Source organism: Kryptolebias marmoratus, linkage group LG9 (assembly GCF_001649575.2).
Source record: "Kryptolebias marmoratus isolate JLee-2015 linkage group LG9, ASM164957v2, whole genome shotgun sequence".
In the NCBI taxonomy this organism is placed as follows: domain Eukaryota; kingdom Metazoa; phylum Chordata; class Actinopteri; order Cyprinodontiformes; family Rivulidae; genus Kryptolebias; species Kryptolebias marmoratus.
Window position 1 is genome coordinate 8,247,512 of NC_051438.1, and position 16,617 is coordinate 8,264,128.

Consider the following 16,617-nt stretch of genomic DNA (forward strand, 5'->3'; position numbering starts at 1 on the left):
CAGCCGGGAGCTGCAGCTGCATATGACATTAGATTGACAGTATGGTTATTTACATGAATTTCTGTGCTTATTTGTGAGCACCAACAGCAGCAGCAGCTAGCTGTAGCACTTCAGGTGCTTCCTGGTGCTTTCTAACAGGACTGTTATAATATTTCTGTCATAATGACTGTGCAGCATTTGCATAAAGCACTATAAATTTTCTCTCTATTTGTGGGGTTAAATTATGGAGCAATACAGATGAAATGTAAAAATGACCAGACATAAAAAACACTATGAACCAATGATATTCAAAAAGGTATTTAAATGAAGAAAAGCCTGATGATTAATCACAATTAACTCATTATGAAATTATTATTATTAGATAGTGTATGTGGGTATGAGTATGGATAAATGTAAATATATGTATTTGCATGGATTTAGTTTTGCAGACGTCTTAGTATGTATAAATGGATATATATCTATATATATATATTCCACATGGGTAGTGCTGCCGAATGGTGTCCAAGAGAGGCAAGGTGATCACAACTGAAGAGGTTTAACTACCTGAAGGCAACATTGCAGATGTCCAGGACAGCTACAAGTACCTTAGTATACTGCAGACAAATGCAACCAGGATGAGGCTGCAAGGAAGTCAGCCACAACCGAGTACCTACAGAGAGTCAGGCAGGTCCTGAAGAACCAGCTGAATGGTAAGAACAAAGTCCAGGCCATCAACACATAGGCAGTGTCAGTCATCAGATACCCTGCTGGTATAATAACCTGGCCAAAGGATGAGATAGAAGACACGGGTGGTGGAGAACACCAGGGCTAAGATATTGTGGGACTTTCAGATCCAAACTGACAAACAGGTGATGGCTGACCAACCAGACATTGTGGTGATAGATAAGATACAGAAGAAGGCAGTAGTGATAGATGTAGCAGTCCCAAGCAATTGTGACATCAGGAAGACCGAGCACGAGAAGCTGGAGAAATACCAAGGGATGAAAGAGGAAAATGAGAAGTTGTGGAAAGTCAAGGCCTCAGTGGTACCAGTGGTCATCGGAGCACTCAGTGCTGTGACCCCTAAACTGGAAGAGTGGCTCCAACAGATCCCAGGAACAACCTCAGAGATCTCTGTCCAGAAAGCTGCAGTCCTAAGAACAGCTAAGATACTGAAGAGAACCCTTAAGCTCCCAGGCTTCTGGCAGAGGACCTGGGATGGAAGTGAAAGTGGAATCACCCATGTAGAACAAATAGGATAAAGTTGTTGTGTTTTTATACATATATACATACATATATATCCTAAAGATTTGAAATAAAGTTCTCAAACAAACAATTCTAACAAGCCACCTTTTGAGATTGGAGTTGTTTTAAGGTGACAGCAATCCACTTTGATCCTCCTCGAACCAGCCTTTAGCTCGTCAGTCCTATCAGAATTAAAGTCTAAACTGAGGTCGTTCAAAGAACTATCTACAACAGGTGAAATATTGTTTTCCAATCCATTTCAAAATGGTCAGAATATCCCTTTAACCTTTTTCAAACATTTTCTTAACTAAAATAAAACCTGTGAGAGAAAAACAGAATTTAAAACAGCCTGTAGTTCCTCTCAGTTCATCTGTCTGACGCAACCATCAGACTTGGCTCATTCAGTTTTTCACCTTCCGTGCCCGGACTGTGCGGGTTCACTGTCCGCGGTGCTGAAAACCACGACCCGCTGTCCCTGGTGCTGAAACACCCAAGCCGGTACCCATCAGGTGAGAGCTGGTCCATATGTTCTGCCTTTTATTGGATTAAAGATAACATGGGGGCCGCCTCATGTCTCGGACTGACCAACATGCTGTTAGAATTTGATTTTGGTGCGAGGAAAGACCGGTTTCATTTCGATATAACTCCCCATTTATTCGGGCTAATATTAGAAATGTGTGTGAAATGTTGCAAAAGCAGCGCGGCTCTCCTGAACGCAACCCGCAGCGGAGTTACTTTCGTTTTTTGCTGCTCAGGTCTCGTCTCGCGATAGAGAGCGGCGGAGGTTTGACGGGCAGTCGAGGTTGCAGCAGGCAGAGGGAGACGGTGGAAGGTAGAGCTGGGAGGCAGCATCATGGCGGACAGAGACAGTGGCAGTGACCACGGAGGGCCCATCGCAGGCCCCGGCTCGCTGCCCCCGGGCGCGATGGGCGCCATGTCCCGGCTGCAGCACGACACCGAGGAGCTCGCCTCCAAGCGCGTCGACATCCAGAACAAGCGCTTCTACCTCGACGTGAAGCAGAACGTCAAAGGCCGCTTCCTGAAGATAGCCGAGGTCGGGGCTGGGGGGAACAAGAGCCGCCTCACTCTCTCCATGTCCGTGGCCGTGGAGTTCCGCGACTACCTCGGGGACTTTATCGAACACTACGCCCAGCTGGGCCCGACGAACCCGGACATGGTGCAGGACGAGCCCCGGCGGGCGCTGAAGAGCGAATTCCTGGTGCGGGAGAATCGGAAATATTACATGGATCTGAAAGAGAACCAGAGGGGGCGGTTCCTGAGGATCCGGCAGACCGTTAACCGGGGGCCCGGATTGGGAAGTGCGCAAGGCCAGACCATCGCTCTGCCGGCGCAGGGGCTCATCGAGTTCCGCGACGCTCTGGCCAAACTCATCGACGACTACGGCGTGGACGAGGAGCCGGCGGAGCTGCCGGAGGGCACCTCGCTGACGGTCGACAACAAGCGCTTCTTCTTCGACGTGGGCTCCAACAAGTACGGCGTCTTCATGCGCGTGAGCGAGGTGAAGCCCACGTACCGGAACTCCATCACGGTGCCCTGCAAAGTGTGGTCCAAATTCGGCAACACCTTCTGTAAATACGCGGAGGAGATGCGGAAGATCCAGGAGCGGAGTAGAGAGAAGCGGGCCTCGGAACTGCTACCTGAGGGCCCGCACGGAGGAGGGGACGACGGGGACGAGGACTGATCCCGCGGAGCAGAGGCGACCGAGTCAAACTGAACCATGCCGAAAAGGAAAAAAAGGACACTTTAAAACTGTAATATAGAAGGAGAATTTCCAAGGGAATCACCCCTTCCCTCCCTCCCCCCTCACACACACACACACACAACCTCCACAGACATGGCAGCACCTCCTGGTGCCTCCTCGCTCATTTCTCTGGATGTCACCCCACTTTCCACCCATGTAACAGTAAGCCGCTGCTATCAAGGATCCAACTGTAAGATATATATATATATACATATATATGAACTGTTTCCTACTTGATTTAAAATGACAATGAACAGAGTGTTTATATCTCTATCCATGACAGATTTTGCACACGTCAAAGCTATTTCAAAATGTTTTCAAACCTGGTGATATATAAGATATAGATATATATATCTATAGATATATATATATATATGCTAAGATTTACTCAAAGTCAAATCTGTTACACGAAACGATCGCGTAGAGCGAATATTCAGCATCAGCACAAAGAGAACCTTAATGTATGATGGGTTTTGTGAAACCAAAATCTAAAGTTTACTATAAAAAGGTACGAAGCAGAGTAGGTCCGAGCGAACCTGCAGCACCTACAGGCCCGTAAACGCCTGTCTGCGTGAAATGGAAGATGTTGGCAAAGTAGATTGTAGATTGTAGTTTTGGATCGGACTTGAAGTAACGACACACCGTCTCTGTCCTGCGTTCACGAAGAGGTCGGGGACGCAGTCAAACTGTATGTGTCTCAAATTAATGGGATGAATTGGCTCTATTGAATATCAGTCCTCTTGCACCACGTCCATGTAAATGAAAAAAAAAACAAACGACAACAAAAAAAAAGTGCTAACTTAGATGTACTAATTATGATTTTGTGAATCAGCTGTAAGAAAAAAAAAAGATCCTTAATAAGATTACCCACGTTTTCTGTGGGTTAAGACTTTTTTGTTGGTTTTTTTGTTTTGTTTTTTTTTTGGTTGTTGTGTTGTTTTAATTTTTCCTCTTGGGGAGATGGGTTGGGATGTTAAAAAAGGACAAGGCCCATTCGTGGTAGGCGCGGAAACAAAAACAAAAACAAAAAAAACGAAACAAAAAACGGGACGCGGCGAGGCGACGCGCCCTCCCTGACGTCACGACGACCTGTGCCTTATACACTCCACTCGTTTACGTGTTCTCACCATGGAGGGTCCGTGACCTCGACCGGCTGTATGTTTTCATTTACGAGCGTTGCCAAGCGTAGGTGGAAACGCAAAAAGAGGCTCACGGCCCCCCTTGCAGGGCACACAGAGCACGCGTGGCGATTCCCGTGGGAAGCTGAAAGACTGCAGGGAGCTTGAGGGGCGAAACATCTGTGGTGGGTAGGAAGATATGAGGAGCAGGGTGGCGAGGTAGAAGGAGTGTGTGTGTGTGGTGGTGGGGGGGGGCAGAATCCCGAGCAGCCTCCATGGCTGGGTGGCCTCTTACCAGAGCCGTGATCTGTCCGTAAAGAGAACGGCCCAGGACTGAAGATGTGCACAGGTGGATTTGCGCATTTTTTTTATGCATCACGACTAAAAATAACAACAAAAAACTGGAGAGAGGTCACTCAGCAGAGCTGGTAAAAGACGCAGGCAGGGTACGGAGGCCTATCAGCAGAGGACCCAGGCAGAATCAATCTTTTTCATGGTGCTACAGCCCCTTGGTGGCTCCCCGGGAGGAAGGGGAAGGGAGGGGGGGTGGCCTCGTCGCTCGTAATACGTCACTTTTGCATTTTCTGTCATTCAGATGCTCTTTAATTATTATTATTATTTCCTCCACATGTCCGGCTCGTGTCAGGTTTCGCTCTCCCAGCATGAGACGAAGCCCCTGACCTGGCGTCGGACACGTTTTTTTTTTTTTCGTATCGGTGTGCAATATTGTGTGCGTGCCAATCGTGGCACTGTATCTCGTGTACAGACTATAAAAAGAAGACAACCATGTACAGGCTATGTGACCATTAGATATCTGAAAGCATGACAATGAGGTTCTGCGTTATAGTTCCCAAATGTGAAGACTGCTCAGCTCGACAGTCAACCAAGTAGTGAGGTTTTACTTTCTTTTTTTTTTCCTGTCACATCCTGTAAACCAGTGGGCTGCCTTTGTCTGTCTCTCTAGTTTGGGTGTTTTTACGTCCTTCCCTGTGGGATCACCTTTAGAGGAAAAAAAAACTCCTTTTCCCTCCTCGCTCTTCTCCAAGCGCACACAACCCAGACACGCCTCTGGTTGTCCCTTCCCTGCAGTGGTCTACACCCTGACTCTTCGGGTCCAAGGGTGGCTGACACTCTCTTGACGTTAGAGGCCGAGGGAACTGAGTTTGGAGTCCGGGTGCGAGCGCGCTCTGAAACAGGTGATCGGCCGTTTCTGCACATTTTTTTTTTAACTTAAGCTGGGCGATGAAACCCAAGGCGCCGCCAGGTTCGCTGTTGTTTTCAGGACACTGACTGCAGCCCCGGTGAGGGCGGCTCCGCTCCTGGGTGTGCTTCTCTTTCCCGGCACAAATTAAAGGCCTAGCGTCCCTCGACGGATTGCATATCGCCCGCCGCCGTGCGTGCCAGAGAGTTCGACTTAAATCGTCTTGTGGCGGCGTTTACGGCCCTTCTGGTCCAACCGTGACCTCACGCGGCACTGCGAGACCTCAGAGTATGTGTCGAGGATGACTCTCAGCTACTACAACACCAAGTTTAGCTCGATGCGTGTAAAACTGACTGAGTTATACCCATTCTTTTTGTGTTGGTCAAGGGTCAATTAGCTGTGGTTGCCATCTTGAATCAGGTTGACTCCAAGTGTTGAGAGTTTTAGATGGACCTCAAGTGATTGCTTTGTAAATCTGTTCAAACCGGTTCATGAGATTTTTTGCTAACAGACAGACAATGCCAAAGTTCTTAAAGAAGATGTTGCACAGAGTATGTGTTGTGAATGATTCTCAGCTACTACCATACCAAACTTCAGCTCAGTATCTGCAAAATTGACTGAGTTTGAGTCATTTTTGTGTTTACTGTCGTTCGTTATGCTGTGGTGGCCATTTTCAATTGAGGCGACTCCAATTGTCATCGGTTGTAGATGTACTTCCAGTGATTACTTTATAAAAGCTTCATTTCAAAATTTTGTCCACTAACCGGCGCTACAGACGAGATTGCCTCTTGCCTTTGGTGGCAGACGATAAAAATGGTCCAAACCTTTACAGGGATCTACAGGCCAGAGTCCGTTAGACGCGTGGGAGAGCTGAAGCACACCTGGGCTCGTAAAATGTAAAAGTTGATCTGCGTTTAATCGGCGATGCGTGCGGCAATCCAGCCCAGACGAAACGTCCCAGAAACCCCACCACTCTACGCAAAAAAACCAACCCTTTTTCGGCTGATTTTTGCCTCAGAGAGACGGTGAGAGGCCCGACGAAGCCTGGCACTGCTCTGCAGAGGGCTCACCAGCAGCAGCCGTGCAGGATTTTTTCTTCTCTCAGAGAAGAACAGGAAGTCTCTTTCCCCTCGTGCGGAGATGTCTCTTCCGCAGCCTGCCTTGGGGAAGTAGAAAAAAGCCCATCTCCACCAGAAAAAAAGTGCCACCTATGACTATGTGCCGTCTCAGGCACATCCGAGGTCAGTCTGGGGTCATCCCGAGTTCCACACGAGTCAAAACTCTGTGTCAGGACGCGGCACCTACGTTCCCTAAGGTTTTCTGTCTTTACCGGGATAGAAATCATCCCTGTCTGTTTCCCCTTTTTCTTTCCAGTGACCAAATTTTTTTTTTTTTTATCATAGTTAAATAAATCCCTCAGACTGTGCACTTTTTCTTTCTTTCTTTTTTTTTTATAAAAAGACTGAAGCCTGTGTTGTAAACTCCAGAGCTACAAGGTCAGTTTTTGGTGCAGAAAGATTCCATTGTGAAACATGACTTGTCCTTTTTGGGTCGTAGCTTCACAGAGAGAGGGGGGGTGGTTCTAAAGAAACAGTGTAACGTCTCATTTAATGGGAGCTCGCCCAGTGTCACAGCAGAACCTGGAGTGACCTTGCAGCTGTCTTGTGCCCCTCGTTAGAACGTTCCTAGGACTCGGACTGGTGGGCAGCTGGTCTATACGTTGTGTCTGTGTGTCACTTGTTTGGGCGTCTGCCTATATTTGGTGACGGCGTGCTTGAAGCTGTTCACATTGGCGGGATTTATGTTTCGATTAATGATACAGCCGGAGCCATGGTAGCAGGCCCCTGATTGTGGTGTTCTCCTGCTTTTTTTTTGGTCTGTTCCAGCTGCAGTATTCAACGGAACTCCGTATACTTTCTGACTGAATTTAAGAACAAATTTAACCGAAGCAAAAAAAAAAAAGCAAAACTAGCTTCTCGCTGGATATGTCCCCTCAGACTGCCACGATGGCTCCGGCTGTAGGTGCTTCTTGGCTCCTCGTTCCTCTTCCTGACTGCATCCAAACAGCCACATCCACAGCACGACTCGTTAACGGCAAACTTCCACGAATGGGCGGTGGCTGCCCACCTCTGCAAAACGGTAACGGGTACCGACTGAACTTCCAAACGAAAGCCGTCGCCGACAACCAAACGCGTTCCGCTCCAGGCTCCGGCGTTGTCGTCTCTCATTGGCCACTGGGAGTTCCTGCTTTAGTCACACAGCCAACCGCAGCCTCTGGTCAAAGCCAAGCACTATATGACTCATCCCAACGAGGAGCTCATTCAGCGCGTCTTCTGTTTGTGGTTCGTTTGCGGGGCGTTTAGGCCACCGTCGTGTGGCTAAAGTTCTGAAAGCGAGCGCTTCGAAGCTGTTGGGACGCGGATCCTGGATTTTGAAGGGGGTGGGGGTCAATGCACAATGAACATATCCCATGTCACCGTTTGGTCAAGATCCCTTTACCCATCCCCATATGAGATAATATGTTGTATCTTTCAGAAATATTTTATCTGTGGTGTGTGTGCGTGTGTGCGTGTGTGCGTGTGTGCGTGTGTGCGTGCGTGCGCGCGTGTGTGTGTGTATATACATATATATAAATATGGTTTGTTATATATGATGCTCCTCCTTTCAGAAGAATAGAACATGTAAACAGGAAAAAACATATTGCTGTTTTTTTTCCTTTGTATTTTATACTTACAGAAAGCATTGAATAAAAATGGATACTTGCACTTTAGATATATTAAGAAAAATAAAAAAAATCTGCATATTATTTTTGATAGGGATCTCACATTTAAAGAGTATAAATTACAGGCTTTGTGACTATTGCTGGACAGAGATGTATTGAGTTCTACTTACTGAAGTATATTTTGTCCGTGTGTCAGAAGGTTTACTAAAGTAAATTGCATGACAAAGTAGTGCTACACCGATATTGTTCTTTTCTTTCTTTTGTTTTGATTTTAGTTGGTAAAAATGTCTGAAAACTGTGATAACAACCCTCTTGTATCATGTTGAACCCCTCCTCACCCGTTCTAGGATATTTCTTACTGAAATATGGCCTTTCCTGACTACATGACGATGGTGCTTACTTTGGCTTTGACATCAAACTCATCCCATTCATCTCAGCATCACCATAACATCGTCCTCACCACTCATTACTTTCTGTTATGTACTCTCACTACCTTATTAAATTTTATGTTGTTGGCAAAAAAACAAAAACAACAAAAAAAACAACAAAAAAACAAAACAAAACAAAGAAGGGTGTGCTGTTTTGTACATTGCTGTTTGTTTTAATGTTTGGGGAGCCTTGTTGTCTGAAAAATGACTAATCGCGCAATAAAATGTCATTCCACATGTCCCTGTCTCCGCCCCACTGTCTCAGCGCAGCAGCATTTTATTCCCGGGAGGGCTGAAAAACAAATCGCAAATGTGTCATTATTGCTATTTTTCAGTTGTAAGAGGAAAACCGCAGAGGTCAAAGGTCAAACTGGCTGGATTTAAAGGAAATTTTGGTCATTTTACAGCATTTTTTCTGTGTAAAAGTTAACTAAATTCTACAATACTGCAACCAGATTCTCGATACACAGGTATTCACAAGCACTTTGAGTTGCCTCGTGCTGAAAAGTGCTATATAAATAAATGTACCTACCTACCTACATACATACAAATCTGTGGTTATTTGAGAAAACAGTGGCAGAGGCATTTAGCTTTAAATTGGCAGAAGCATTGTAATATTTTAGCAGGAATGTTCGTGCAACAAAAAACTGATAGTGCCGGGGAGGCCTACAAAATACCGTAGTCATAAACCGCTACGACATTTTGAGATCAGGAGTTGTTTCGGGAGGGCAAATTTTTGCTTTAACGAGCAAGCAATGACTTTTTCAAGCAAAGTTTGTTCCAAATTGGCTTTAGCAGCTTTAAGACAACTCTGATCTTCAAATTTTTCAATTAGCTTACGCGTACGTTCCTGCCAGAAGTGCAACAGGAAGTGGCACGGCTAGCTGCTGCCGCTCTCTTTGCTTGTGAACGAAACTATGGAGACCTACTGTAAAAGTGGCGGCAAAGAAATAGAGTTAGCAAAATCGCCATGAAGTTGTTTTAAGATGGCAGCAATTCACTCTAGTCTTCCCCCCGGTCAGAGAGTTTCTAGTTTAACTGTTAATTGAGAGACATAAATGTCTGATGGAGGTTTGAGGAGACTGCAGTCAGTCTGACTGAACATTACAGCCAGTTTTGCAGTTTTTAAACTCTTTTTCACATCCCGTGCTGTGTTGGTGCCACGCTGAAAACACAGCTGAACAAAACACCCGAACAAAACACCTTCTGCACACAAACACCAGTGTTTATTATTGCAAATTCATGTGTACGGTTTACAGAACTTAGAGGACAAGTTTCCTTTTTATATACCCAGCAGTTTCATTGTTTTCCCCTTTAATAACAAAACTATAACTTCAGCTACTTTTATCACCTGGGCAGTGAACAACAGGAAATGAGTCTATGTTTGGCTGTAACGACAAAAAAAAGTTTAAAAGAGTATTATATCAGAAATGTTCCAGAAAGGTTTTCATTTTACACCAGATATAACTCAGTGACATAAAGGCTGGTTTTAACGTTACGCTTTATAAACAGATTTACTGACAAATATCCATCTGAAACTGACCTCGGTTTAATAACAGCTTTATTTTTTTTGGAGAGTTCGAAGAGGAGAAACATTTTTGTCCTCGCCCACAGTTGTTGTTGTTGTGGTACTTATGAGTCAAGAGAATGTTGCTAAAGTTAATTACTTTCATAAATTATTATTAATAACAAAAAACTATTTTTTGAGAACTGTTACCTATTTTATGGCTTCAGAGAGTCCAGTATTTTAAAAAGTTTGATTAAACTTATTTTGAAAAGGCCAATTCTTTCTTTAATGTCTTTCTTCTTTTTTGTAAAAGATACAACAGACCAATTAGCAATTAGGAATTTCGTTTTTTTTAAAATTATTATTAATTAATTTTAATTTTTTTTTACATTTTTTAAGTAAAAATATATTAAATATTTAGCATTTCTACATTATAAATAATATTTTTTGTTGAGAAAACTAAATTAAATTACATACTCTTTTTTTTACAGTCGGTGAACAACAGGTTAGCCCTGCAGCCGTTAGCTAACGGTCACTGCTACATTGAACGCCTCGCGCTCACAGAACTGTTTCAGATGCATTCTGGGTAATGTAGGCGACAAGTTTTGTCAACTAGCTATGGTTTTGACGCATCTAATTTGAACTGCACCTGCTTTTACTTGAAGACGAATTTCTTTCCGTCTTTTATGTTCCATTGCCCATTAGTGGTTACAGTAAACAATTATTTTCGTCTGTTTTACCTCTTTTTCAGTCTCTACCTTACCTGGAAAGCCATTTTAATGTAGCTGTTGTATATTTACTTAACTTTTCTTGTGCTTTCTTAGTCTGTGGGTTAGTTTTATAGACTGTGAGTAAGCATTTCAGGGGCTTGGACTATCTAACATGAAAAAGGGAATAAATATCTGCTTACAGCCATATTATTTTCGCTTTTAAATTCACTACTAACCTAAAAAGCCCCACTGGTTCTTTATTAGTTGTTCCCTAAGATTTTAATATTTGTCATTTAGTAAGTGTGGTCCTGAAATGTGCCATTACTGACTCTTTAGTAGTTATTTAGGAAATAAATGAACCTAAATGCTCTGCTGGTGCTTCGTTTAAAGGAATAGTTTGGACATTTTAAAGAGGGGATCTGTAGGAAGTTTATGACCTATTAATATCTCACAGTTAGTATCTCACCTGTTGTAGATAGTTCTTTTGAGCGATCTCAGTTTGGAGAAACAGATTTGAATCCCTACCTGGACTGAAGAGTTAATTGCCACTTAAACTATCTCAAAGGTTCCACCAGTGTTTGTGGTGTGAAGGCCTAGAAAACAGCATTTGTTCAATTTTGTTGTTTTAAGACAGCAAACTTTGACTTAATGAGATAATAGTTTAAATCGCTTTTTTAAAAATTAAATCGCTGTTGTTTTAATGCGGCAGCAATCCTTTTTGGTCTTGTTCTTCCTCCGACTAGCCATTAGCCTATTAATCTAGCTGTGTTTCTCTCAAACGGAGTTCTTCAGAAGGGCTATCTGCAGCAGGTAAGATAATAATTGTTCATAATCCTCCCAAAGAACCCCACTTTTTAAAAAATCTGAACCAGTTTTTCATTTTCTTTACATATTGACCAGGAAAAACCTGACTTTATTGACCTTCTTTTTTTAATTATTTGTTTAATTCATCCATTCACAGATGTTGGAACTTTACATTTGTCACTCTTTGGAAAAATAATTAAGTTATAAAAAGTAACCTGTGTACATCATATTATCAGTATTTTGACCATTTGCCTTGATGAATGGGTCGACCCTGAAGTCAATAAGCAACCTGACCCAGTTCAGTTTCAGTTTCAGAATAAAACCAGGTCACCTTTGATTCCAGCGTGAACTCTTTGGCTATGTGCTCCTTTGCTCTTTTGATACAGTCAAAAGATCCTCCGAGGGGTCTGGTTAACGCTGCTTTAAAGCCGAGCTCTTACACAGAATAATACTAAGACTCTCTAAAGACGTTTTGTTCTGTAATTTTTGCACAGTCATGGCAGCTAAGAGTCAGATTTCACTGAAACACATAAGAAAACTGCTTTCGTCTCTCTGTTGCCAAACTAACAAAATTACAACCACAATCATCCGTATAAAAGCTGACTTTATGAAGCACAGACTAAATATTCAGTAAATATGTCCTTTACATAGAATGAGCATTCTGTCAAAAAAGTTCAAATATACAAACGAAACAAAAAATACAGATTCAATGCTGACATCAAAGTGCCAAAGTTTTTTTTTTTTTTTTTTTAACAAAACATAACAATCCACTTTTTTTTTTCCCCACAATCCTATATTACAGCATAGGCCTACCCTAGAACATTAGGAATCACTGGTTAGCACAACAGCCAAAGTGACTACGATGGGAAGTCTCCCTGTAAGAAAGTAGTTTTTATTCTAACAACATAGCTTAAAAAAATGCGAGTTCCTCTTCAAAAACTCAGCTCCCCTTTAGCGTTTTGGTCGAGAATCAGGTTCCAGGATTCCAGCCAGGTCCCATCGGTCCCCTGTGACGGTGTCATTCAGAGCTGCAGGAGAAGGAGTGCTGGGTCCGGAGCCAAAGATAAATCTGATCGCACCGTCAGCATCGTCTGAACGAACCGCGGCTGGGCGAGGGGGACGCTCAAATCACTGATCTACAGTTGTGTCTTAAGCAAACCATTTAGAAAAAAGAAAAAAAGCATGTTTGTGTGTGTGTGTTAGGGTGGCTTCGGGGTCAGCTAAGGTGCTCACACACAGGTCTGTGACCACATCTGTTCTTTCCAATATCAGTCAAGCCCTCCTTCGAGGAGAATCAGGCCCATTATGTTGTTTTCTTCGGCTTTGGGGGAAAAAACAGGTACTGGAAGTCTGTTTAGGCTGTTCTTGGCTGGCAGAGACGTTCATACTGAGAAAAGCAAGGCCTCCTTTCTTCTTAGAAAACAAGAGTCTCTTCTTTCAAACGCACACACACACACACACACTTCAAGAGTGTTTTGATGGCTTCTTGCTGCTGTTCCTCTTTCCATTCCAATATGTCGACAGGTTTATTGACTTTAGCACACCGAGTTGGAGCAGTCCTGCTGCTACACTCTGCAATCAGACCCAGCCTCTCAAAATCATCATCATCATGCAAATAAGAAGGCTAAAGAGGGAGTAATGCGTCGGTTTTAGCTGATACCAAATACTGTAATAGGCCAGTTTTGACAAAGCCATACAACAAGCGATAAATGAGAGGAGAGCCTTGTTAGATACTTTAAAGAGATAATTAAGAGCATCTTTGTCACAAAGATTAAACCTGTTTTTTGTACTGGAGATGCATGTATTTGATCCAAAACTGACTGTGCTGGAAGTTTTTGTCAGCAGAAGGCTGGGTGGCAATACATATTACAGCCTGGTACTTACAGGGTACATACCTGGTACTTACAGGGTACATACTGAGTACGTTCCTGGTATTTACAGGGTACATACAGAGTATGCTCCTGGTACTTAAAGGTTATTTACTGGGCCTGTACTTGGTACTTACAAGGTACGCACCTATTACTTAAGGGTACATGGTAGGGACATACCTTGTACTTACGGGGTACCTACATAGTATTTAAGGGGGTACATGGTGGGTATGTACCTCGTACTTAAGGGGTATAAGTACCTGTTACATATCTGGTACTTACCGGACACATACTTGGTAGATACCATAGACATGTATTGTAATACTCCAGTAAATGTCCCCGCCTCCTCTCATTGGTGGGAATTAAAACCAGCTGGAGCTGCCATGTTGTGTTTTTGGGAGCAGAGTCTGCACACTCAGGGTGTGGGATTTAAATCCCGCCTACACCACCGTACACAATCATGGTGTCACATGACCTTTTGTTTTAAGCACGAAATAACTAATTACAGCTAAACTTATCAGAAAAATGAAGATTGGAACGTAAAGTGGAAAGCTAAGAACGAGGTGAATCAACAACAGTCATTGTTTAGACGAAGGGGCAGGAGTTCTGGCTTTAAATAGTACTTTCCCTGGAAGTACCAGGTAATACTCATAATGCACTCAGAACGTAACCAATAAGTACCTGGTACATATCAGGCATGTCCCCAGAAAGTATCAGGTACACACCTGGTAAGTACTCAGTAAATACTGTATTATGTAGTGCTACTGAAAGCTGTTGAGTTCTTTCTTGTTTTTATTTCTTCCGGTTGAATTCATCTCAAATGATGAATTTCAAAAGCCTGCCAGCGCGCGCACACACACACACACACACACAGCATCTGTCCTGCTCTTCACGTCTTCACATGGTAATTCAGAAATACCTCATCCAGCCGTGTATCGTTACATAAAGGCATGGGCCGATAACCGGTTTCAGGGCATACCACGAGGGTTCAAAGGTCACAAGGTCAAAATCTTCCCGACATACCATTCCTGTGGTTTAAATGCCTTAAAACGAGATAACAGAGACGGAGCGTATTTAGTTGTTTTTTTAATTTCCTGGCCCCTCTGTAACCGGACCTGTTGCTTTGAGCCATCATTCAGCTGCGTACAGTAGACTGGAGGGGAAATCCTCAACTTTTATGTTTGTTGAAAATAAAAACAACTAATTTTTAATTGGTGGCACTTTTTTTTTTTTATCTGGTGGATAACACAGTCAGGTGTGGCTCGTCTGCCAGAGGAGTGACATCCGTCTCTTTCTTAAAGTAACACTGTTTTAGACCAAATGTTCGCAACAAGCTGCAGAAGCAGCATGTTAGCAGGGAGAGTTTACAGCGGCTCGTAAGTCTCTCAGCCTTAGTTTTCAAAGCGCAGAGCAGCCGAGAACAAGAAACACTGAGCAAAAAAAAAAAAAGCACAGTTACTTTATAATTATAAATAAACCGATCTGGTGTTCTAGTTCAATTTGTGTGCATCTTGTGGAGCCGATAATGGAAAACAGGATTTCCTTAAAGGGAAACGCTCCTCGCTTCTAAGCTACATGACGGAGAGGCAAACGTAAAAACAGTCTGTTAACAGGGAAGCTTCAGCGCCCTGGTGAACGATACGTGTTAACGTGACGAGCTGCCGACAGCGTCGAGAAAACAAGCCGCTCATGGTGAATCTGCTGAAAGACGGGCTCCGCGGGTAAATTATAAAAACTAATCCCGACGTTCGGGATTGAAATCAAAATTCATCGACATATTCACTTGTGTTTTCTCAGCCTCATAATTTATATCTGTGCACTGAAATAAAAGAAGCTTTAAATGAATATAATATTATACCATTATATCTATATTATAACCATCATTAAGCAACATTTGATATGAATTAGACCGCAGTAGGAACAGTGTTTGCAGTTTCTAAATAAAAGCAAAAAAATTGTTTTTTTTTTTTTTTTAAGTCTGTGGTATTTTTGCTCAAGGGTATCATGCCGTCAAAATCTCCCACCGGCCCATGCCTAGTTGTACAGGAGTTGTATCATTTCAGCCAGAATAGAGAAGAAGCAGGAAGAGCACGACGGGACAACAGGGTCCGGATCTTCCTGTCAGGTAAACCCCATTTCGAAATTCCTGCCTACTTCCTGAAAACGGACAATAACGAGCGGCCGTTATTAATCGGGGCAGCTGCAGCGAAGAAGAGCAGCCATCTGACCTCTCTGTGACGAGGTGCCCTTTCGGTAAGACACTCAAACCTCCGGCCTCATTCAACAGCTTTAACGGCACCTGCGCAGGGTTGTGGGTACAAAAAAAAATAAAATACTATGTGTAAACTCTTTACTGGGATGGATAAAGGTTCAGAGGGTTAAATAAATAAATAAATATATTAAAAGACAGATATGTTACATCTTCACACTCCACCTGTACTTCTAGGTCCACGTGAACACACCCGGACGCACACCTGTGAGTGTCTGAGTGTGCGAGCGGGAGCTGGAAACGTAAAAAGCCCTAAATGCTACAGTAGTACCATGTGTGACCCGTCCGTGCCGCCGCCTGTCCCCCGAACGGGGACAGGACAGAGAAGGAGGGCGGCAAAACCAATGTGTCCGTTTTTCTTTCCGGCCTACACATCTCCGCTTGTTGCTAAAAAAAATAAAAAAAAAAAAAAAACACATTCAACTACAGATTTCATCATTCCAGACTTCTTCTGAGATTAGAAAATAATAGTGACGATGTCGCTATGAACAGTGATCACAGTTAGGATCGTTCTGAAACAATAAAAGTCAGATGAGATTTTAGCAGGACGCTCGTTTGGCATCGGGGCGCGGTCCTCGTCTTCCTCATCTATTGCTCAAGGACAGAGTCTTTATCAGGCTCGGTGAAGCCCGGGTAGGGGGGGGGGAGCGGCGGCTTACTGAGGACTGGAGGAGCCCGAAAGCACTAATTCCTAATTACTAAATACTCTGGGGGGGTGCTGCGCTGTCTGCTGCGGTGTCCGGTCGTCCGTTCCGCTCCTCCCTCAGCTCTGCTGCCCCGGGACGGTGCATCCCGCTGTCCTCCCGTTCAGGCCAGCGTGGGCCTGGCTGATGGACGGGGAGGACTGACTCTTCCGAAGGTGACACTCGCGGCCGTCCAAGATCAGCCCGCCGAGCACGCTGGCCTCAATCTTCTCAAGGTCGTCCGTCTCGGCGCGGATTTTAGCCTGCAGGAGGCTGATGTACGTCTCATACCGTGTCTTCTGCTCAAAGAGAGGGCGGGGG

At 43.9% G+C, this 16,617-nt stretch overlaps 2 protein-coding genes across 2 annotated transcripts in view; one reads left to right on the forward strand and one right to left on the reverse strand.

Annotated features, from left to right (window-relative positions):
* Positions 1-2,014: 2,014 nt before the first annotated feature.
* On the forward strand, positions 2,015-8,694 carry purab (purine-rich element binding protein Ab). Its single transcript, XM_017419793.3, has one exon. The coding sequence runs from the start codon at positions 2,078-2,080 to the stop codon at positions 2,924-2,926; it is 849 nt and encodes a 282-aa protein (XP_017275282.1). The 5' UTR covers positions 2,015-2,077; the 3' UTR covers positions 2,927-8,694.
* Positions 8,695-12,065: 3,371 nt separating this feature from the next.
* The window catches only part of psd2 (pleckstrin and Sec7 domain containing 2), a 44,257-nt gene continuing 39,705 nt past the window's right edge, over positions 12,066-16,617 (reverse strand). Inside the window, exon 15 of the mRNA XM_017419746.3 lies at positions 12,066-16,595. Within this exon, the coding sequence (XP_017275235.1) occupies positions 16,377-16,595 (219 nt within the window). The 3' untranslated portion in view covers positions 12,066-16,376. The remainder of the gene's footprint in view (positions 16,596-16,617) is intronic.